A 23,622-nucleotide genomic window follows, 5' to 3' on the forward strand; every position below is an offset into this window, starting at 1 on the left:
TACATCAGGTGTAATAGACTAGAGACATTGGTGATAGACATAGAAGCAGCGCCCCCTATCAGTGAATTTGTTTTACAGGGGAAAAAAATTCAGTTTGGTTGGAGAAAAAAATAAAGGTCATTAACTGAGTATAAAAATATTGCATTGAATGACTTTTTGCAGTTTCTGGTATTAGATGTCTTTATTAGACTTGTCCACATAAAAAATAAACCAAAAATCACAGTTTCTAGTTATTTCATGAATATATACTTTAAATGTTTATAAACGCTTTAAAATGCAAAGAGGCTGTACCCATTTTTTCTCCATGTACCCTAAAAAGTCAAATTAGTTGTGTTGAGATGGCTGTGTGCAGTCTCCTTCTAATTATATTATGTTTTTTATCAACTGTGAACCAGAAAGTAAGGCTGTTAGCATGGGTGTTGATGGCAAAACTTATCTCTGGTCTCTGAAAGTTGTGAAATGTGCTTATAAACTCATCTCAGTGGATAATTAGGATGCTAGATATGCGTTAAGAAGGTGAGGAAAAAATTTGGACTTGTGCAAACAGTTTAAAATGAACTACTTCTGTTTTTCCACTTTTTAAATGAGTAAAAATCAGGTACAGCATCTTTAATATGTGTTTCGGCTGATGTATGTCTATCAACAATATACTGTCTATGGATGTTAACATTTTTTTGACGTATGTAGAACCACTCAGGTCCCTTTTTAAACATCACCGGCTCATTGCAACAAAGAACAAATAAATAAGACAAAATCAAATTGAGTTGATCAGAGGTCGTTAGTGAGGAACTGTGCTGGAACATAAGTGAATAGGCTCACCACACTTGTTTATGGAGCATCACAGTTAAAAACAGTTTACATTAAGAACACTTTTAATGCTTCATGAGACACGCCGTTTGAACCTCCTTTAAGGCATTTGCTGAGAACAGGAAGATACTGTGTTTAAAATGTAGAAAAGTACATCCAAACTAAATGGGCAACAACTCAACTAATTTTTTAAAGTTAAATTTAAGTTGATTAGCGGAGTTCGGATAAGCCATTTTTTTGGCATCACAGTAGGGCTTATGTGGCAAGTCATTTTTAACCATTTCCTTAAATTTTGTTTCCTGTTTACTCAATATAAATTTCTTTCGCCTCGTTTTTCACATTTTTAGGTCCTTTAAGTAATTACCAAAGTCAATTCAATGTCTCTACTATGCCTGCTTAGTTTGGATATACTTTCTTAAAAGGATGTCATTTCATCAGTTATGACAACTTACACATTTGAAATAATTCAGTACTGTTCGGACACAGGACACCAAAACTGGACAAACATCTGCCATTGACCATTTAAATAAAGGAAAAATAACAACACATAGGATTCAGTCATCACTTTGTGCATGCTCTCACCACACGACATTCAGACTAAATGTAACCGTATATTTACAGCAGCTCACAGGAGTGGATCAAATAAAACAACCGCCGATCCAGCGCCCCTTTTAAAACGCTTTTAGAAGGAATTTGTAAACTTAAAATGTACCTTAACATAAAGCTCTTGAATGGAGTGCATGCTTACAATGTCTGGCTTGGGCATTGAACCAACAACCTCTGTGCTAACAATTCTGCCATATTAGTCGTAAATATATTATTTATAGAGACTTTTTCTATGCAGTATGGAAATGATGTGGTTAATATGCGTAATGGTAGTACAAAAAATAACAGATGCAGTGTAATGTTCTAATAGCACATTGTTATGTAATAATGTATTCCAACCTAAAAAATGTGGTAGTTAAAGGGGTACCCAATTTTGATCATGTAATAAAGTAAAATTTGTGATGCCCCAGTAAATAAGCTCTTTGGGTCAAAATGAGACCACTGTGTACTGTCTGCATCTAATTATAAAATGTTTTATCTTCCATGAACCAGGAAATGCGCCATTAGCATGCTAGTTATCGTTAGCATTACTCCATCCACCAGTTTTCTTCCGGTTTATCCAAGGCCGGGTCACACAGTCAGCAGTCTAAGCAGGGATGCCCAGACTTCCCTTTCCACAGCTGGGAACACCTCGTGATTCTTCCGGAAGAGCCGTTAACATTATGTGATGGCAAACCTGCTCTGGTCTATGAAAGTTGTGAAAAGCACTTATAAACTCATCGTGGTGAATAATTAGGATGCTTGGAATGCATAAGGTAAGCAAGGAATAAGCTAAGACTGCTACAAACTGTTAAAATTTACACATTTTTAAGACAGTAACAATCAGGTAAAATGTCTTTAAATAAAAGAAATCTCTCAAAATATACAAATTATGCGTTTTGGTACCTGATTATCCAATCGATTTACATTTTTTTTACATGAAAAAAATTGGTTTAAGTATTGTGGCCTGAATATTGATATTTCAAATCTAGCTGTATTGCATTGACTTACACGACACAGTAAAAATGTGTGTCATAGATTATAGAAAAATGCACATTAATGACTTGTACTTTAGCCAAAAAGTGTTACGATATCAATACCAATATAGGTACAACCATTATTAAAAAAAGAAAAAAAAGAAAAAGCAGTTTAGAAGGGGCTTGCGGCTTCTCCAAACTTAAACTTCAGTCTCTCTACAGTACATTTGGGCCTCCTCTTCACCTCTTATTGGTCGTGATGGAAGTGACAGTAGTGCATGATGAGAAATGTAGTCAAAAAGCACACAGACCCAGTCCTGGTCGCAGTCTGTTACCTGGATGTTGAGTTGGCGGCCTTTTGCGTATTGCGTATGGCTTGGAGATGCGCACATACCAGTCATAATCCATGGATCCAAGAGGCCTCCCATGATCATTTTTAGAAAGAAGCTGGTTTTAAAGCTCCTCATAGTCTCCGTCATCGTGTTTGGCGGCCCCCGTTCCGCCGCCCAGAAAGTCCTCAAGCTCGTCCACTTCAGATTTCTTACTCCGGGACTTCTTTTTCTTCTTGTCCTTTTCGTCACCGGCTCCAGATTCATCCTTCTCTTTTTTCTTATGTTTGTGTTTCTTCTTGCTTTTCTCATCCTCCTGAAAGGTAACGATAATTTATTAATAGATGCGTACGTTAATTTTAGAGGGCCCATATTATGTTGTTTTCTGATCTATGTTATAATGTTTCCTCATCATAAACATACCTATACTTGTGTTTTGTTCCATTCACACATGTTTAACACACAAACCCTGCATATTTAGGCGGAGAAAACACACTGTTACACCTTGTGATGCCATGCGGTAATACAAGAAGTGCTCCATTGTGTTTCTTAAACTCAATAAACTAGGATCATTTGGATAATTTCAGCCCTTGTTTTGCCAGTGTCTACTGAATTAAAGGTAAAGAGTAGCTGTTCCCCTTACGACATCACAAAGTGGAACAGAGCATTTTGAGCTTTTGAGAAGGTTTACTCAAACATTTGTGAATGAAACAAAACATAACTCTGGATATGTTTTTGTGGAAGAAACAACATTCTCAAATGGCTTAAAGCTTACAAGAGTCAATTTCATGTAATATAGGACCTTTAAAAAGGGACATTTTGTAAAATCTACTTTAATGAGTTTGTAATTATTTTATAATGACTACACACTTCCCTTAGTATTAAATCACACAAGAATTGTATTTTGACTGATTGATGCTTTGAATCATGTTTGTGTAATCAGTTCTCACACTCCGTCAACTGCTTTGAATTTAATTGTGATTATTTAAACTCTGGTTCATACAAGTAGGATTCAGAAATAACACGTAGCCATTTTTCAACAATAATATAACATATATAATGAATAAATGAAAGAGGTGAGGCATATTAGATGTGTAGTTTTGAACAGGAAGCCAAAGGACCAGTGTCTATTACTAAACTGTTTTAAATCAATATTGTCATTTACAACCAACAAAATATAAAACAAAGGTCTATGCATGTTATAATTTACTAGCACTAAATACTCAAAACAGCATAATATGTCTGGCGACAGAGTACCTGCTTGTTGGGAAAACCAAAGGCTAGCCGCTCAACTACTGTATGAAAATGGTGCAGTGTGTATCCGCCTTCACCACTAACTCACCTCTTTGCTTTTCTTCTTCTTTTTCTTCTTTTCTTTGGAAGAGTGTTTGGTTTCTTTTTCTAAACACAAAGGAAACGCAGATTTTAAATAGAACATGAAAGTAAGTACTAGTAATAACATATGGCGCAAATAGACATCAAACACAAAAATTAAAACACAAAAAATGTATTATAGAAAGAGTGTAAAAGCCAGATACCTTTGACTTGCATAACATGGCTGTGTTCCATGTTTAATATAGTTTTGTTTTCCTTTTATCATGGAAACTCCCGCACACTGTCTCACTCTTAATGCAATTTATTCCATACAACGTTTCGGACGCTCTGACCTTCTTCAGGTATGAGGACCCTCTCTGAGTCATGAGGGAGATGTAATGGAACCTCTTGGGGGTGTCAGTTATGTCATTTATGTCATTCACGCAGTTTTTTACAAAAATCCAAAATATAAATATTTTACAAAAATCCAAAATATAAATATTTTACAAAAATCCAAAATATAAATAAATCCATAATATATATCTGCTATTTTTTCTGATTGATAATAATCATTATATTTTTCTGGTTATTATCCATGTATTTTAACTCTCAAAAAACATTTGTATAGTGAATTATGCACAATCTTGCGGGTGTTTTTTGGGGTCTGATTGTGAATATATGTGTCTTACGACTATTGGTTGATTAAACTAAAGGGGGGGGGCCCTTGATTTATTTAAGGGGAGCGGAAGGGGCTGTCCTCATACCTGAAGAAGGTCAGAGCGTCCGAAACGTTGTATGGAATAAATTGCATTAAGAGTGAGACAGTGTGTGGGAAAGTCCTCCACCTCCTACGCACCTGTTGCCCAGTCAGGTGTGCTGAGTTTACACAGAAACGGTTCCTTTTATCATGGGAAATTAATTTGTATATGGCCAGATTTTTATGCAGTGTTTTCGATCTTCAAGACACTCAAAGCCCTTTACATCGAGGAGCCACTCACCCATTCACACAGACATTCATACACCAGTGTACGCAGACAGTAACCCTAATCCCCTCTAGAAAGTACTGAGCTTCTACCCACAGAAAAGGTGTAGAGTACAAGAGGAGTGCCTTGCCTTCCTGCTCATCGCTGCTGTCTTTGGCGGCTGGAGGCTCCTCGGTGAAGCCCAGTCCAAACAAGTCCGTGTGGTCTTTGTGTTTGAAGGACAGCACTGTGGGCTTCAAGGGCTCCTTCACCTGCTGCACCTCTTCATCAGACAGGTCAGATAGAAGCTCGTCACGCACCGGAAATACCTCCTAAAACACGAAAGATAAGAACGCATTTAGTTTGGCCATTATCATTTCTATCTTGCTCATTTGTGGTCTCTTAGTGTAAGGCAGAAATTATGTATATTTTTCAAGGTATTTTTGGGCATTAAAAACATATTCAAGAGACTAAATATCTGGTAGATTAGTTTAAATCCTTATTGTTGAACTTTCCAAGCTAAGCAATAAGCTCTCCATGATGAGAAGAAGGTGGCGAACCCTTCACTAGAGAGGGAGTTACATCATGAAGCTTTAAGTAGATAAAAATAAAGCTTATCATCACTGTGTACATAGTGAATGCTTAATGTATGAAACTAACATTAAACATCTGTAAAGGTGCCATACAAGGCCTTTGGATTTGTAGTAAAAATACAAATAAAACTTAATTTAAATGTAATTAAAAGATAATCCAGCAATTTTAATGCCCAGGATCCAGAATACACAGTTCTTTACAAAGATGTTAACAAAGAAGTGAGTCTGGTCACTGGATAATCTACCAGATGGGTGGATTAGCCAGTCACAGACACACATGGTCCTTCTGTATCAAAAAATATGGCTACTTACAGGAAAAAGAAAGGAAAAAAGTATCACAGAGGACTGAAAAACATTTAATGAGAGAAATGATTATTTTGTTTGTAAATGATAGGTGACCAATTAACTTGTTTCACATGCGCCACTGAGATAAAAAAAAAAACCAAGAGATAATTCTGGATTTTCTAGGCAAGCATTTTAATTGTTTGAAGTTACCCACAACTGCCCACATCTCTGTTACCTTGGTTACTTTTGGAGTGTCTGATGCTTCGGAGTCGAAGTCGGGGTCGTCCATGACAAAGGAGAGCATCTGCTGTGCAACAGGTGCCTCTGCGTCTGAGTCCGAGTCGGGTTTGTTTGCACTGCTCTTCTTTTTACTGGGCTGTTGGGACGTCTGTTCCGGGGCGGGGGTCAGGGTAAGGGAGATGGGGGGTCCGCTCGAAGGTGTAGGCTCTGGTGCATTAGACGAGCCCTTTGGTTTGGTGTTTAGGATCTGAGGCCTGAAAGAGAGAAACAGAATATGGAGAATGGTACCCGTGGTTTGTACTCAAGTAAAAGTTCTGTTTAAATGGCTAACAATGTGCTCAATTACAAGTATGTCTATGTAATCCCTCAGTCACCCAGGTATGATCCATTTTTCTTTTACTACTACTACTAAATGCTACTGTATGTGTAGTACTTTGTTGTGCTGTATTAGTTACTTTCCACCCCTGGGCATAACTATTAAAAGAATAGTTCAAATTTTGGTCTCATTAGGTAATTATTATTGGGTTCTCTATGTTAAAACATAAAAAAATAAACTTTTAAATCTGACCAACCTATTATTTTTTAGATAAACATTTAATAAAATAATCACAGTTAAAGTGCACTCTTACTTCTTGAGCTCCGGTTCACTGTCCAGGTCCTGATCTGCTGTGATGGTGGGTGCTTTGGTGACGTCCTCGTCGTCACTGCTCAGGGTGATATCTTTAGCCGAGGGCAGGCTCCGTGGCTGGGGCAGACTGGGCACTGAATCATCCGGGTCCAACTCGTCCTGGAAGCCCGAAACCATAGGGTTTCCTCTCTCACCATCACTGCACACAGACAAAATCAAGTGAATGTTTGTGACAGCATCTTTTTATAATCCTATTCTACCAACCTGAACGACCCAGACAATTTTCAAAGGCGTAATTAGAACGTGTTATTAATTAAATCTTCCGCAATAGGGAAGGGGTGACGGGTTCATGATATACATCAAAAATTATTTCCAGTGTCCAGGGTCCTGAGGATCTGGTCCTGCTTATCTTTAAAGATTGTGTTGTCTCCACAAATGTCATTCACCATTATTATGATTTATCACCAGCTCTCACCAGATACAAGTTTCTATGACAAGTTTTAAAAGCTACATAAAAAGCCTTAACAAAGAGACTTTGTTGTTATTTTGGGGGATATCAAAATTAATTGGAAGGACAAATCTTAAACATTGTAAAAGACCGACAAACCAACAAATCTGATCTTTTCCAAATGCTCACTGCATTATTATCTTTTCTGTATTGTTCTTAGATAAACATTCTCTCACTGTCCAGGCACAATAGATAAAATAAGAGTTAGGTTTGTGAAGATGCAAGCCTGCTCAGAGTAAGGATGAATATTTTTGTGTTTTTCAGTGCAATCAACACAACCTAAATGAAAAAAACAAAAAAACAACGTGCATTTATTTTAGTAAAATTTTAAAAAGTAGATCTTGTATCTTTACCTATCAGACTATGATGGTGTAAATAGTGTTAGAATAGCATGAGCATACCTGTCACTGTCCACGGCTGTGGTAGGAGCGGGCTGTGGGACCTTGTTTTTGGAGGGCAGGCTGTCCTCCAGGAAGCTCTTGTCCAGTCTCTCATCTGGGACAAAATCGTCTACGCTTTGGACCTTATCGGGACCCACTGGGGCAGAAGGTTCCTCTGAAGAAAACATGGAGACACAAAATTATATGTTTAAAGCAAAAAATAAAGCACGCCGGTATAGGAGCTTGAGTTTATATGTCCCATGAAAGCTGTATCATATGTTTCCAACAGGATCAGGAGAAAGTCACATGACATTCCAGCTAGTCTTTGGTCGTTTTCTCTGCTCTCAAACCATGTGACAGCTTTGGATGGATTATTCTAGACACTTATATTATCATAAGATAGCACTCATGTAAAACAAAATATTTTTAGTATAATATTTAAAGTGTAATTTCTTAGTGATGGGAACAATCTTGTGATTTTTCTGCAGCTTCTGTTTTTGGGGTGCAGCTAATGATTTTACAGCTTTTAATCAATAACAGTTATGTCAACACCTCTTCCAGTTCAAAAAAAAAAAAAAAAAAAAAAAAAAAAAGGTACAGCAGTATATTGGCCTTGCTATACTACCATGTTGTTTTTTATGTCTTTGTTTTATGTTTTGTTTTTGTTTTTTGTATCTTGTTTTCATGTTTATTAGTATTGTATTGCATGCGTGTGTGCATGTGTGTGTGCATATATGTACCTATATGTACTTTTAGTGTTTAACAGATAGATGTGTGACTGATAAAGCGGCTAACTCAGACAAGTGGAACTGCTGCTGTAGAGAAACAGGAATGCAGTGGAAAAGGGAAATTATAGATCGAGATTCGTTTGAGTTCTGGCACCAAGAATACTTCAACAGATGTGTCCTCCAATGTAATACACAACTTATGGTACATGAATAGTAGTGCGCGTTAACCTCGTCTAGGCTAGGACAGTTCGAAATCAAGACTAAACCAGAAATTAACTAGGTCTAAACCACGAGTTGGAGATCCACAATTTGGATATTTCTAGTGAAAATACTAGAGCGGTAGTTGACTGAAAAGATGCTCTGTGGATCACGTAAAAGTGGGCGTAACGAGGCACTGACTCAAAATTATTAAGATCTCACAAAAAACAACTATATATACTAGTAAACAGTATCTTGTGTAAAAGTGAATAGGCAGATTAAACTGTCCAGTCACACCCAAAACTCCAGCTAACTCACTCTAGGCTTCCTCCTTTCTGTTGTGGTCAATGTAAATCCTTTTAATCCCCATTAAAGTATTAGCGGACTTGAATTTGTTTGAGTAAGACATCATAGGGTGATTAATTGGACAAGGATTATAGGATACAGACTGACAAAATGCCCACCTGGAGCTGGAGAGGTGTTTTCAGGGACAGGAGACGAGCCGAACCAGCGTGAGATGAAGCTTCGTTTCTGGGGTGCAGCTGCAGCAGAGCCCTGAGAGCACAGGTGTCAGAAGGTCAAATTTTAGTGTTAAAATGGTTGTGAGAAGAAATTAACAACAATAACAGTATGGACAAGAAGGGAAGGTAAACATTTCATCTATCATTCTTCATTTTTAAGTAATAAGTAACATTTGTCTTGCCTCAGTACTGATACATAATTTGTAAAAGAAGCTCGTATTATTGTCCGCATGTAGTTATAAAGTACTTTTATTTCTGCCACCCAGGAAGTAACGCGGATGAGCTGTTAGCATGCTAGTTGTTGTTAGCTTTACTGTGATGACAAACTCCATTCTGGCCTCTAAAAGTTGTGAAACAGTTATAATTTCATCATGGTGAATATCTGGAATGCTAGGAATGCGTTTGGAAAGTGTGGAATACATTTGGACCACTGCAAACTATTTAAAATGAACAAGTTCTGTTTATTCAATGTCCAACGCCTTTAACCAAGCCAATATAAAACTCGCTTTAGTAAAATATATGACTCTAACCTGTAAGTGCTCTGGAGACTGGGCCTGTAGTTTGGCCTCCATGGACGGAGAGGCTACTCCACTGACCGCAGCCGCAGGAGCAGGCGGGACTGGAGGGGCAGAGGCAGAGGGGGCTGGGACACTGGGGGACTGGGGCAGCACCTGCGGGGGTAGAGGGGGCTGCTGAGGGGTGCTGGGGCTGGAGCTGCCCGTGGATGCGCCGCTGGGAGGAACGATGGGCGACTGAGAGCCCGAGGAGGGGGACTGACCGTTGGCCGGGCCAGGGGAGCCGTAGCCTTTACTGCGGGTCTCCAGGTTCTCAAGGAAGCTACGGGGAAGGGAAAGTGAATAATATAAGACTGTTGAAATGCGGTGAACATGGTTTTAGTGTCTTTGCTTCCTGATCTGATCCTGACCTCTTTTTTTTTTCTAAATAAATGTCACTTAAAGCCACAGTATGTAATGGTTTTGCCCAAAAAAAATTACTAAAAGTCAATATGGATGTGTATACTGCCCTGAAAAACAGAAAGATGTCTTTACTCTGAGCTGACGTGCATACCCACATACCTGACTCTTATTTGGCCTGGAGCAGGGCCTCTTCCAGCTCATTTGGAAATGCTGTTCTTTTGGCTATAATCTTTCACAGTATGATATAAAACCCATCTGACGCAAAAGCTACTACTATGTAAGACTCATTAACACTATTGCAGTAATTACAATCATAAAAATACTTAAACCTATTAGTATGGCCATCACAAAGCATTTTTTCAGCCCATGCTATTTTTGGTTATAAATGATATCAGATTAGGCAAATAGTTGGGGGTGGAAAATCCCTCCCTTCCACTTGATAACACTCAGGCTTAACATCTCTGTGGTTAATGTTTAGGACACATGCACCAATACAAATTTGAATGTTTGTGAAATCTAAACAAATATAATACAACAAACCAATTTACATTTCATAGTTTTGGTCCTCAGTCTCCTGTTGAACACCCAGCTCCTCTAGTGTGGCGTCCATGTCCAGTTGGTTGGTCTCAAGTTGTCTTAACAGTGTTTCTCTCTGCACATAGAACAGCTCATGTCAATAATAGGTCCGGAAATGAGCTAAAATGGGCAAATTATAGAAAATTACACAGAGAAAATCACAAAACAAACCTGCAGTTGGAGAAAGGGGATGTTGAAAAAACGGTGGAGGTATTTCAGACCGAAGCCATTTTTCATGGATGATTCAGCGTAGTGAATGTAAGACGCTCCCATGGGTCTGGAAAAATATGTATTTTTTTTATTTTTTATTATTGTCACAGTTCCCAGAAACAGCTGTTAAGAAAGGCAGAGATCATTCCATTTGAATTAAATACTATTATAACAAAAAGCTGTATTTTCATTGATCCATGCATGTTTGAGAAACCCTGCATTGTCTTGCTTTGGAGACTTGAGTGCACAGATAATTTCTGTTTTCACCTATCCTCTCTTCTCTGTACTTGCAATTATACCAAAAAATAAAGACAAAATCAGACTCTATATAGTTGTATAAAAATTAACATTTCACCGATCCAAACAAGTAGCTGAAAATTTGATGCTTGAAACAGTGAAATGCCATTATGAAGAGGCTGGTCTTGTCAGCTCTGCAGTTTTGAAGAGAAAGTCAATAGACCCGTTTCTATTATTATGCCATTTTAGATCAATATAGCAGTTTAAAATGAATACAAATGCACAATAATGCTTTTCTTGTTTACTATTAAACACACAAGAAAAGCATATTTATTTATTTAAAAAGGGACAATGCACATTAATAAACACCAGTAAAAATATAGGTATAAATGTGCCTAGATTAGCTGCACAGCTAATTTTCATTCGCAGTCCTTCAACATCTAAAACGGGACAAGAGACAGGACAACACAAACAACAATCAAACAACTCCACAGATCACAAAAAATTGACACTCCATATGGTCTAAAGTGCCTATTTATAAAGTGCGTATGTGACTGAAATGCTTCCAGTAATTTTAAAGTGCTGTAGTGTTCTAATAAAAAAGTGAATTTAGTTTAGTTTAAAGCCAGTTCAGTCCAGATGTGTTAGTCGTCTCCTGCCGCTCAGAGACGAACAAGACACTGGAGTTTACAGAGCGCCCTCAGGTCTTAAAACATTCATACATATATACATATTTACATATTAACAGTAAAAAACAGTAACAGCATAGATTGCCGGGTGAAATATGAGTGTGTTCAGACAATCATGGTAATGCTACATGCGTATCATGTACACGAGGTCTGAACAGCTCTAATGGGAGCAATGTTGATTAGATTTGAGCCACTTTTTAAGGTGAGTTTTAAAGGTGTTATACATAGAGAATTCTCTTATTGTGTAAGGGATATTATTCCAGATGTTACAGCCTCTGACTGAGAGGACTGACTGTGCGAAGGTGGTACGTCTATAAGGAACCTCACAATCACCTCTAGTAGTCGCCCTGGTCCTGCCAGTGGTAGGTTTTTGTTTAGTGAATTCTTGTAGTGGTGGTGGTGCGACTCCATGGAGGATTTTGTATATTGTACAAGCATACTTAAAGGGTTTGAAATTTTCAAAGCTCAATAAATTATATGTTTCAAGAATTTGACAGTGGTGATATAAAATTGGTTTCTTAGCAAAGATTTTTAGTCCTCTTTTATACAGTGATTCAACCTGTTCAAGTGCAGTGTCACTGGTCAGGGTCCAATTAGTGAAGCAGTATTTGATGTGAAAAGATTAGAGCATGAAGAAACATTCTTGCTGCCTTTAATGTCAATGACCATGTTTTTTGAAAGTGAGGGAGGAGTCGAGAACTATACCGAGATACTTGAACTCTTGTACCAACTCGAGCTCTTCTCCCCTCAGAAATACTTTTGAACTTGTAATCTGCTTGGAAATTTGTTTTTGAGAACATCATACAAACAGTTTTTTTGTATTTAAGAGTAGACATGATTTTGTGAGCCAGTCTTGGACTTCGGTCATTGCAGATGTTAGGATGTGACTTGCTTCTTGTGTGTTCTTTGTAGGTGTGAATATTACAGCACCATCGGCATACATTTGTATATGAATGTTTCTGCAAGCATCCAGAAGATTATTTATGTAAAGAGAGAACAGAACTGGTCCCAGTATGGAAACTTGTGGGACCCCTATTGTGCACTCCAGGTATGGCGATTTGACACCGTTGGCCATAACACACTGTCTTCTATTGTTCAAATATGATTTTATCAATATGTTTTATTTAAATAATCTAACAATGCAAAAATGACGCATAAGCTACAGTTCTTGATGTTATAAAACTTCAGGATGTGAGGGAATTGAAAAGCAGCACTAGGCACAATGCGTTTTTCCTATTACAGGTGGGCAATTATATACCAATATAATGCGGTTTTCTTCCTCCAAGGTTAGCACTACCTATTCACAATCATAAGCACAAGCCGAACTTCTAGGAAATGCTGCAATACATTTCAAAGCAACAACGCTGAGGACAGTGGTAAAAAAGTTGTATGTGTTGTATTGACCTGTTCAGTCCAGCGATAAGTTCCCGTATATCGTCCGGCAGGATGACCCGGTGCTCACCCATGTCTCTGTGGTTCCCCAGGACACACACTGGTACATGGGTCGGGACTTTGGGAAGCTCCCTCATGATGTAGTTAAAAGTCCTGGAAAACAAACAAGGAATATGTCGGAGCTATTTGATTTTTATCATTATAATTCATTTCAAACAATTTGTAAAATTATTTAAATCAAATATCAATCAGCAAATAATTTAAAAAAGGTTTATGGTTAACCTTTGTTCTTATTTTGTGGGGAAATAAAAGTCTAATCATTATTTGCCAAATCAGACACTATATTTGCAGTAAATAAGGGTATAATTTTTTTTTTTACTTGTACAGCACTGCACATTAAACACATTGTTGAGATTCTTAAGATATGGGTGATGTTGCTATAGAAATGTTGTTGAATCAAGTCACTTTGGTGTGAACTGGCAGCGTTTCAAAAATGTCTCAGACTGCAATATGGCAAGTACATGCAGATCCAAAATCAGGAATTTGTGGTAAATACAGTCACGGGGAAAGATAAAGAAATGGACTGTACACCAAGTGTTGCAGGTCTGCACGATATATGGAAGATCATGAACATTCAGAGGCAGGTAATATGGCAGGATTATGATTTTAGAAAACAAGTCAATAATAGTTCAACATATTGGCAGATTGTCACAAGGTCATATCCCATTTCAGCTTTTGGAATATTGCAAACACCAATGAATTTCAATACATTTCTATCTAAGTGGGCTCAAATTCTATACAGCAATCTTTTTTTCCCCTGAAAGATAAAATAAGATTCTGTTAAAATGTATTGTCACGATGCAGGCCTGATTTAAACATTGCAAATATAGTTTAATCATGCATTAATCATATTTACTTATTTTAGTTAGTAGAATTACAGTATTTCTGAATAGTGTAAATCCAAATTATTATGGTTTTACCTCAGATCTATTCAAAACTAATTTACACATATTCATTTCATGTCAATTGTATCTATATAGCACATTTAAAAACAACTTCAGCTGACCAAAGTGCTTCACATAAAAGACAACAAAAACTTAAATTTACAAATAACACGATACATAGGAAGAGAACAATAAAACACCAAGATATCCTGTCTAGCTAGTGTTAAATGCCAGGGAGAAGAGGTGGATTTTGAGTCTAATTTTAAACTGCTTTAAGGACTGAGAGGATCTGACAGGCAGATGGCGCTGTTCCATAATCTGGGTGCAGCCACAGAAAAGGCTCTGTCACCTCTGGTCTTGAGCCCGACTTTGGGCCCTGAGGTGGGCTCTGGGTGCAGTACAGGGCTGCAATAACGCCCTCAAATAAAGAAAGAGGATCCATAGAGTGCACACATTTAAACACAATTATACAGAAGCTGATATAGGAAATGATGTAGTTGTAGTAGTGATGTAACTGTACATCTCTTAAAAAAATTACAATATTCAAGGATCAACTTGTGAACACAGTATAAGCAAATTAAGTAGTAACCCATTCTAGATAAAACAATCACTTATGCTTGGCAACACAACACAAGCTGATCTACTCTAACACATTTACAATTAACCATTTTAAACAACCATTTGAATAGCAATAATAACATGCCATTCTGGGTCTAGACAAAGTACAAACAAAGCCATAGTTTAGTGTTGGCAGCTCGTGCACAGGCAGTGAAACCTAATCAGGCCATGCATATTGTAGTACACACAGAGACACAGCACAGTCATACATGAGGCTCTTACCACTGCTTGGTGATGTCAAACATCATGATCACACCATTACAGTTCTTATACACATCCAGGAACTCGGCATCCAGGGCCACCTCATCAGACTGGAGACACAAGTGAAAGCGGTTATTCTCAATTACAACAGATGTGTTTGGTTTCATTCACACATGTTTGAGTAATTTTTTATTATAAGTCTGTCCACATCTCCAAACCTCAAAATGCTCTATTCCAACTTGTGATGTCATGAAGCCATATTTCGCTACCTTTTACCTTTTTTAACACAACATAACATTTTCTATCCATGGGTTTCAGATCCATATTTGTAGGCGTCATTTTTTGGACTTTCAACATTAAAAAATCGAATGTTTTGAGTTGTTAATTGCTATAACGAGGGCTGCAGGATTAATCACAATCAAACAGAAATTGCAATTTGAATGGACACAATTGCAAAAGCTGAAAAGCACCATCATTTCCTACACAAGCAATGAAATATCCTGTTTCATTCTGTATACAATCTGCTAACTGTGCAGTTTGGATCTTTATCAACATGTTCTGAAATGTGATTCTTGTATACTTTGTCTTTTTGTCAATTCTTCTGGATGTGTTTAAAATGTGAACTTTGAACAGAATAAAACAACAAAATGCAAATCTAATAGGAATCCTGATTGTTGTCAACAACAATCTCAATTGGATATTTTTCTCGAATCATTCAACCCTCTAGCTATGGCAAAGGTTTTACTTTTTCATCACTCTGAAACTAATGTTGTCATGATACTAAAATTTCAAACTCAATTTCAATACCAAGGAATTCACTCATAGCAGGTGGTCTTATAATGATTCTTATAAAGCTCAAACTTATACTAAAACTGTCCAGGAAAGCTAAAATGTTGTCCTGTTAATGTGATTTTTGGCAGTCTCGATACCGATCAAATGAGTATCTAGGTTCAATACAAGTTTTAGTATGAATTCTTAATACGTATGTCAACCCTATATGAAACCCAATATATAGCAATATACCGGTAGTATGTTATATTTCCAAATATGTTTTTTGTTTTTTTTTGTGTACATGCTAAAATTAAAACAATGTGTATATGAAAATAATGCTTGGTTATTTCACATTTTTATGTTAACATATAGACCTGCTGCCCTCTCATCCCAGCTCCACTCCCGCCCACATTGTTTCGATACAACAGTGTGTCTGTGATCACATGACAGTCACATGCTAATCACCTCCTGCGGCTCATTCTCCAGTTTCAAGTTATCTCCACGCTTTTTGCCTTTTCCTGAAACAACAAAAGCAGTGAATAATTACAACCATTGTTATACCCAACCCTTACATAGTTCACTTGAGTTGATATTACATTAGTTGTGTGAGTGAAGCAGGCACAGCGTCAGAGCAGCTTTTCTTATGGAAAAGAGCCACGCAGCAGTTTGAACACATTTAGTTAAGTGCTGTGGTCATTAACTAATGTAAGGAAGGGGGCAGGCACTCAAGGCTTTGGCCAGATCAGTCATTCTCAAATATTTTTAAAGCCAACTTCGACTTTCTTAATTGAAGGACAAAACCAGGACCAAAGATGAACCCTGGCACTAAACTAGGTTAGTCTAAAGAAGACTAACACTAACGGGGTTAAAGAACTACACCTATCAAGATTTATGAATATAAATTTAAACTATGCAACTTTCCTGATGGGTTCGCCACCTGCTAGTCTCCATGGAGATGTTATATGATTTGAACCTGAAAACAGCAGGGGGAGGGGACCGGGGTTGCTGTGGTAACAGCTAAACTGGTTTATATACAGTAAAGGAGTAGCTAACCCGAATTCAGACAGTACATCAGCTTTACGTGATATCATGATGTGCTTTATTAACCTTTTCAATAAGTTGTATACCAAGGTAAATAATAACACTTCTGTAGCCATACTGGTTTTAACAAGTTTTTCAGAAAATGAGATGTTACCATTGGTTAGGGTCTTATGCTAGCGGACGTTTCCCCGTCTTTTTCCTGCTAATAAGGCTAGTTTGACATTACCATTACAACAACGCCTCTCCAGTTTACCTGGAGAAAGGTGCTTATTATAGAACAGAGCAGGCTACACATTGAGCATTGACTTGAACCGTTACGTCAGGCAACCTCCTAAGGAGCCTAAGAAGCCCTAGGACCGTGCGCCGTGAGTGCGTAAATTGGGACATGCGTCTTGGGTAATGTGCTCCTAATTTTCACTCTATACTACTCGTATATTTCAGGTGATTTGCGGTTGCTCTGCCGGCTAAAGTGGAGCTGTGGCAGTGATGTGAGTGCGACTGCTGTTTTGTCTTTTGACTTTTGCTTTATGAGCTATTTCCAGAGATCCAGTCCCTGATGCGGCGGGTGTGTAGAAGTTGTGGATAATGGACAGCCCGGGCAAGAGGGCAGGTCCAGAGTTTTTTTTGGGTTTTTTTATGAATGGAAAGAAGGATATAATTAATGTACTGGTCTAATGTATTGTATTTTGCCCAGAGGCTTTGAAGTTAACTGAAACATATCTTATGTCTTTACCTTGTTAAATAAACCCAATATATTATGTGGAGCCTGCTCTGTGCCTTTAGGAATCCTTTCTTCAGGTTAACTAGAGCGGCGTTGTTGCTCAAAATTTAAGATCTAATGTTCGTAACCACTCATAATGCCACACTAGCTTTATTAGCAGGAAAAAGTTGGGGAGATGTCCACTAGCAAAAGGCCCTATCTAATGCTAACATGTTGTTTTATGAAAAACTTTTGTAGCTACACTGGCTTTTCTACGAAATTGACCTCGGTATACAGCTTATTAAAAGGTTAATAATTCATAATATCACATGAAGGTGACATACTCTCTGAATTTGGGTTAACTATTCCTTTACTGTAAATAAACCAGTTCAGCCATTGCCACAGCAACCCCGGTTCCCTCTAGCCCCGCCCCCTGCTGTCTTCATGTTCAAATCAGCTGTTGCGCTTACAAATCGTTTTGAGACAAACTTGGCGCAACAAATGTCTCAAGACTTGTGAAAGCGTAATTTTTTTCAGATATTTGTAAGTGTCAACATGTTTGTTTTTTTTTATTATCATTGTACAAATCAACATTTACACATTCACATTTTTTGGAACAATTGTACCTTCATAATAATTCTGCTTTAAAGTTTGGTTTCAATATTATCATTTATTATCTATATTTAACTCAGCAATATATTGCACTTCCAAATTTGTTATTGTAACAGGCCTAAACAGGTGACCAAGCCAAGTTACAGGTCAAATCTGTGGAGATACAAAGCAACTCATAGGAAGAATGCCAGTTTTTCAACAATATTAGCGGTTAAAAAAACACTTGTACTTGGATAAATGACTGTGGAACATCTAAGTAAACAGTAACATTAAAATCTCCATGGAGACAAATAGGTGGATGGCATTACAACAGAAAAGTTATATTGTCAACCTCTAACTATAACCATAATTTTGTGTTTTTGCACAATCAGAAGTCAGACAGTGATATCATAGACTAGCATACTGAACTGCAAAACTGAGACATAAAAGTTCATAAATAACTAAAGGTGAATTGTGCAACTTTTCTGGTGGGGGATCATCATCTGCTTGTCTACAGGGAGATGTTAGTGCTTTATTGTACCTTGAATGTAACACAGTATGGCATGGATATATCCATTTTGCATTTATTTAATTACCAGTTTTATTGCTAAAACAGCTCATAACATCTCCATGTTTCTTTATAAATATATAAAAAAAGAGCATGTTCTGAAAGAGCACTTTGAGAACCACTGATCTGCCATGCCATTAAACCAGCCTTAACTTCTCTAGTATGCCACGCAGCAGCACACGGAGTGGAGCCAAAACCGTGGAAATATTGACATTCAGATAACGGTGTTAAAGGCAAACCCACACAGCACACAAGACTTTGTAAAAAAAAAAGCTACTACACACTATGGCGACTCACCTTCAGGAAGAGGGTATTTTTGGCCTAACATGAGTGTAAAAAAAAGGTACAAAAAGACAATGAAGACAGACATAATGAAACCATGCTGTTTGATTATATAAATGAGAGCGGCAGGCTTGACAGAACAGAAGAATGTGTTGCTAAAAATAAACGTTTCTTATTTCAGTCTGGATTCACACTCACCTTTGTCGACAACATCCCACACCTCGACTTTGACCACATCATCAGTAGCTAAGAGGTACAGAAAAAAGTTTGTTATTTTTGGTTCAAAGGTTTATATGTAAATATATTTATTTTCTAATACTTGTTTCATAATATACTTTTGGATAACTTGGAAACAGGAGGTAATTTTTGTTATATGCAGTTTAGCGAAGGAGAGAGTGTAGGGATGGTATAACAGTTTTTAGACATCTGCAATTGCGATTTCCTTTAGATATTGGTATGGGTCCGATATTGAAATTTAGCTGATACTTGGCACTGATATTTTTCTGCACTGCCCAACTGTCAGTCCCACTTTGTCCTCAGTTTTTTTGAAAAGGCCAATCTGAAGCACTAATGTCTGATGTGAATATGACTTTATATCCCAGAGAAATACTTTGTTATTATTTTTACAAAGGCAAAGTTAATTTGTAAACTAAAAAAAAAAAAAATCTAAAATGCAGACCAAATTTAAAATTGGTATCGGCAAATATCAGTTATCAGCCACAACAGCAAGACAAATATCGGATATCGATATTGGCTCAAAAAGAATCCATAATCGGACCATCCCTAAGAGAGAGCACTGAAACAACAGATTACACTAAAGAAAACACATTAAGATAGAAAAACTGTCAATTTAGTTATAGAAGTATAGCAATAATACAAATATGCATGAAAAATTTTACTGGCCCCATTTTAACATAATATGCCTTTTTAGTTAAACTTCTATAAAAGACCTTCAAGGGAAGGATGCAGCAAATTGGCCTTGGCTATAAATATTGTAGCGTGTTCGTGTTTAATGTACATATTTGTCCACATAAAAAAATAATAAATGAAGAAAAAGTTCTTGGTCCCCCAAAACTGATATATAAATGACTCAATGACAAAAAAAACTTTTAAACCAATTTCACAACATAATGTTTGAGTTTTTTTTGTTTTTTTTAAAAAATAACACTTATTTTAGCTTAAACTTTCAGACATTTTCAGTCCTATAAAGGCATTTCTGCTTATCCAATCTTAATATGTGCACATATTAACCTCCTTCTGTTAGTTATTATCCAAAAGTATTTCACAAAATATTACACTGTTTAATTAAGTTAAACTATCAAGCTGTGTGTTGTAAGTTCGTCTAAGAGGCTATGGGCGCTGGGAAGTCTGAGAAATGCATGAGACCAGGAAAAAATGTACATACATACGATTGTTTTCGCTGTAGCAGCAGCATTTTATAGTTTAAGATGCTAAAATGCTAAACTTCACAAAGTAGTAGTAGTTATAGCAGGAGTTCTTTGCATGAGCTTCCCAGTCAGCCACATGATCCATGTATTTCTAATATCTACATTTGTTACTACAATTCATAGGTTTCTTTTGCATGGGAGACCTATACTATTAGTAATTACAGGGTTAGCTAAATCCAAGTTAGCCTTTACCTTGATACGGGGCCACTGGAATAAACAGTACAAGTAACAGGTTTACCAAACAGAAACAGAAAAAGTGTTGTAAAGCTGTACATGGTTAGCTGTGGAGGTTTTTTGAAATACTTGCTAGGTTAACACTTACTTTTATAATTCCAATGTATACTGGTGGCTTGGATCTCCTGTGTGGGAATATACTCCTCCACAAACTTCTTCCCTTGTAGTCGATGCCATAAAGTACTTTTGCCAGTGTTTCTGTCACCTCGAATCACAATTTTCACTTGGAAATAAACAAAGTGGATTAATAATAAAATGATACAAAAATGAAACAATTAAAAGGTGCAGTATGTATATATTTTCTGATGCCTGTCCTCATAGTGATTGTATTCCTTTGCCTGGTATGTACCACAGTATGTCATTAAACTTATCTATCTTCATTGAAAAAGTAGGTGATGCCACCAGGCCAACATACAGGTCAGGTCTGTGGAGAGGTGACCCTGCTCAAAGCAAATAATGTTCCAAGAACATAATAATTGAACAAATGCATGTTATGCAAGTTTAGAGCCATACTGTGGAACCTTCAAGGGAAAGCAATAACATCTCCATGGTGGGGGCTATCTCACGGAAAATGTTGCATAGTGCACCTTTAAATCAGACTTTGAAATGAACAAACATTACAAAAGAATTTACAGAATTACTGTGTTTTTGTTTAGTTTTTTTTTTGCTTTTTTTTGTAGCTTAAGAAGTTGGTGATTTGAAATCACCTTTGGCTATTCTATAGTGATGTCGTGTCATTGTGTACGACGGTTAACCAAGAAACTTGTGTGACAAGCATAAACTACTTTGGTCACTTTTTGAGATTGTCAACTGTTTGATCAATATACAAAGTAGGCAAATGACTTACTATTGTATTGCACTCCTTTTGCGAATCGTCTTTGCAAACTTTGGTTCATGGACTGAAGACCCGCTGGTATATTCTTGTCCCTGAGCTGCCCGGGCTCTGACCCCACCAGCTTCTTCAATGCCGAAAACATCTTCACAAGTGTTCACTTCAAATATCCGAAAGAAGAGTGGAAATCACTTGATAATTTATCAAACTAAAGATAAAAAGTGCAGTCCAGTATCTAGATTGCACTACAGATTAGGAGTGCATAGTGTCCAAAAACAATAGTGAATTTCTAAAAGTTGGATTTCAGCAGCACTTATAGATGGTCAGCGTCTGGACAATCAGGAGTAGATGTAACAACCATCATGTTTGTCTAAGGTATCTGTCAAGAAAAAAGCAGATAAAAATACATATAATTTGTGTCAATTGAACATTAATAGTAAACAAATAGAAACATGTTTCCTAAAAAGTGTGAAAAATATAAATATAAATATAATAAAATGTATATAGGACATATTTTATGCTATTTTCTGATCTGTTATAATGTTGTTTAGTCACCAAAAACATAGCCGGAGTTTTGTTTTGTGTTCAATTCACACGTTTAGCACACAAATCCTGCATATTTAGGCTAAGTTTTCTGGAACAGAAAACACTCTGTTCCGCTTTGTGATTTCATGTGGCAATACAGGAAGTGCTCTACTGTGTTTTTAAACTCCATATAACTTCAGCCCTGGAAGGGCCAGTTTCTACTCAACAAAAAGTAAAAGGTAGTTGTTAAATTGAAGTCTACCACTTCATGACATCACAAGGTGGAAGAGAGCGTTTGAGCTTTGGAGATATAGACATAATAATGAAGGGTTACTCAAACATGTGTGAATGAAACAAAACTCAACTCCAGGTCTGTTTTTGATGAGCTAATAAAGGCATATCTTATCTTATCGTAACAACATTCTAACATGGCTTAAAGCTCACAAGAGTTAATTTTGCACAATATAGGAGCTTTAAAATAGCCCATTGTATTATATTCTAAAAATACAAATGATTACAGTTCAATATTTCCATTTCATTGAATACTGTTGATACGGCACTTGGCTACTGGAATTTCCCTTGGGATCAACAGCATTTACAAGCCCAATATGTAAATTAATTGAGAGAAAATTTGTACTTTGGCATTGTAAACAACACCACTGCACACTACTTTATTAACAAATGAGGTAGTCCTATGAGCTGGAAAACAAAAAAAAGTACAGACAGGATCCTACTGTGTATTTTAAAGTTCCAGTTTATCCTATATTTGCGCAAGGATTTCAATTTAAACAGTCAAGATTTTTAACAAATCCAATTCCCAACACTACTGTCAATCATAGTAAAAACCATCAGCTAACAACATGCACTGCAATAAAAACACAGGGCAATACTCTATTTGGAAAGACTGAAAAAATGTATAATTATAATCTATTTGATTAATTTTAATAATACAGGTTGGAAATTCCCTTTAATATTTTCCATAGGGCTGGTAAAGGACAAAAATGTGTTATTATTTACAACATTATTAAAGAGGTATTCAATTTCAAGAGAACAGTACAGGATTGAACATTGTAATGCCATTCATTTTCTCTGATTACAAGCTAGCATCTCTTAGCTTCCCATGTTTGTGCCAATTTAACAACACGATTACAAGAATATAATTTGATTTGAGCAAGAACTTTGCTTCTTAGCCCTCGTACAAGTAATTGGATGCTGTGAATAGTAATGAGGCAGCCCGGATTGTTACCTATCCTGCCTGAAGGTAATGCTATCCTTTGACAGGAGGAGGCTAGTTAGCTTAGCCTAGCTCTATTCTCAGTCTACGTATGATGGCATTAGGACAGCGGCTAGCCAGGGGTGATTGTTTAGAGCGAAATCGGATTTAGATACTCACAGTAATTTAATAAGATCGGGCGCTGGAGTCGTGACATGTCCTCCTCGGGTCGTCCGTCAGCCCTCCATCTCCACAGACAAATAGCAGCGACATTCCTTTGCAATGAAAGCAGCAGCAGCAGACAGCACAGCACAGCTTCACCGGATCAGCTGTGAAGAGGCGCGCGGACAGCGGGGAGGTTCCGGTAAGCTCCTTCAAAATAAAAGTGCTTTGCCAAAAAGTTAAAAGATTTAGTTTCTTTTGTCTCAATTGCAGTATATGGCCTCCACCGTCAGAGGCTTGTGCATCTTACATCCCCTTTAAGATCTTAATGCATAGAGTTATTTGGGTTCAGAGGCTCACATTCCTAACACTGAGATTTAATGTGTAGAACATCTAGAACTGTGTAAGTCTTTGGA

General features: G+C 37.1%; 1 protein-coding gene across 2 annotated transcripts; it reads right to left on the reverse strand.

Annotated features, from left to right (window-relative positions):
• Nucleotides 1-1,316: 1,316 nt before the first annotated feature.
• On the reverse strand, nt 1,317-23,399 carry rabl6b (RAB, member RAS oncogene family-like 6b). 2 transcript variants are annotated; one of them, XM_055224170.1, is made up of 18 exons: nt 23,225-23,377; nt 21,322-21,685; nt 20,563-20,697; nt 18,991-19,038; nt 18,808-18,831; nt 16,076-16,128; nt 14,861-14,949; nt 13,089-13,229; nt 10,720-10,825; nt 10,521-10,624; nt 9,586-9,892; nt 8,999-9,089; nt 7,630-7,783; nt 6,722-6,919; nt 6,088-6,346; nt 5,126-5,306; nt 4,041-4,099; nt 1,317-3,014 (listed from the first exon to the last, which is right to left on the reverse strand). In XM_055224170.1, the coding sequence occupies exons 2-18, from the start codon at nt 21,449-21,451 to the stop codon at nt 2,823-2,825; spliced, it is 2,271 nt and encodes a 756-aa protein (XP_055080145.1). In that variant the 5' UTR covers nt 21,452-21,685; nt 23,225-23,377; the 3' UTR covers nt 1,317-2,822. The 2 variants fall into 2 exon arrangements, with proteins under 2 accessions (XP_055080145.1, XP_033828869.1); XM_033972978.2 differs by lacking the exon at nt 18,808-18,831 and having other exon boundaries at nt 23,225-23,399.
• Between the last annotated feature and the right edge of the window lie 223 nt (nt 23,400-23,622).

The sequence above is a fragment of the Periophthalmus magnuspinnatus genome, chromosome 9 (assembly GCF_009829125.3).
Source record: "Periophthalmus magnuspinnatus isolate fPerMag1 chromosome 9, fPerMag1.2.pri, whole genome shotgun sequence".
NCBI lineage: Eukaryota > Metazoa > Chordata > Actinopteri > Gobiiformes > Gobiidae > Periophthalmus > Periophthalmus magnuspinnatus.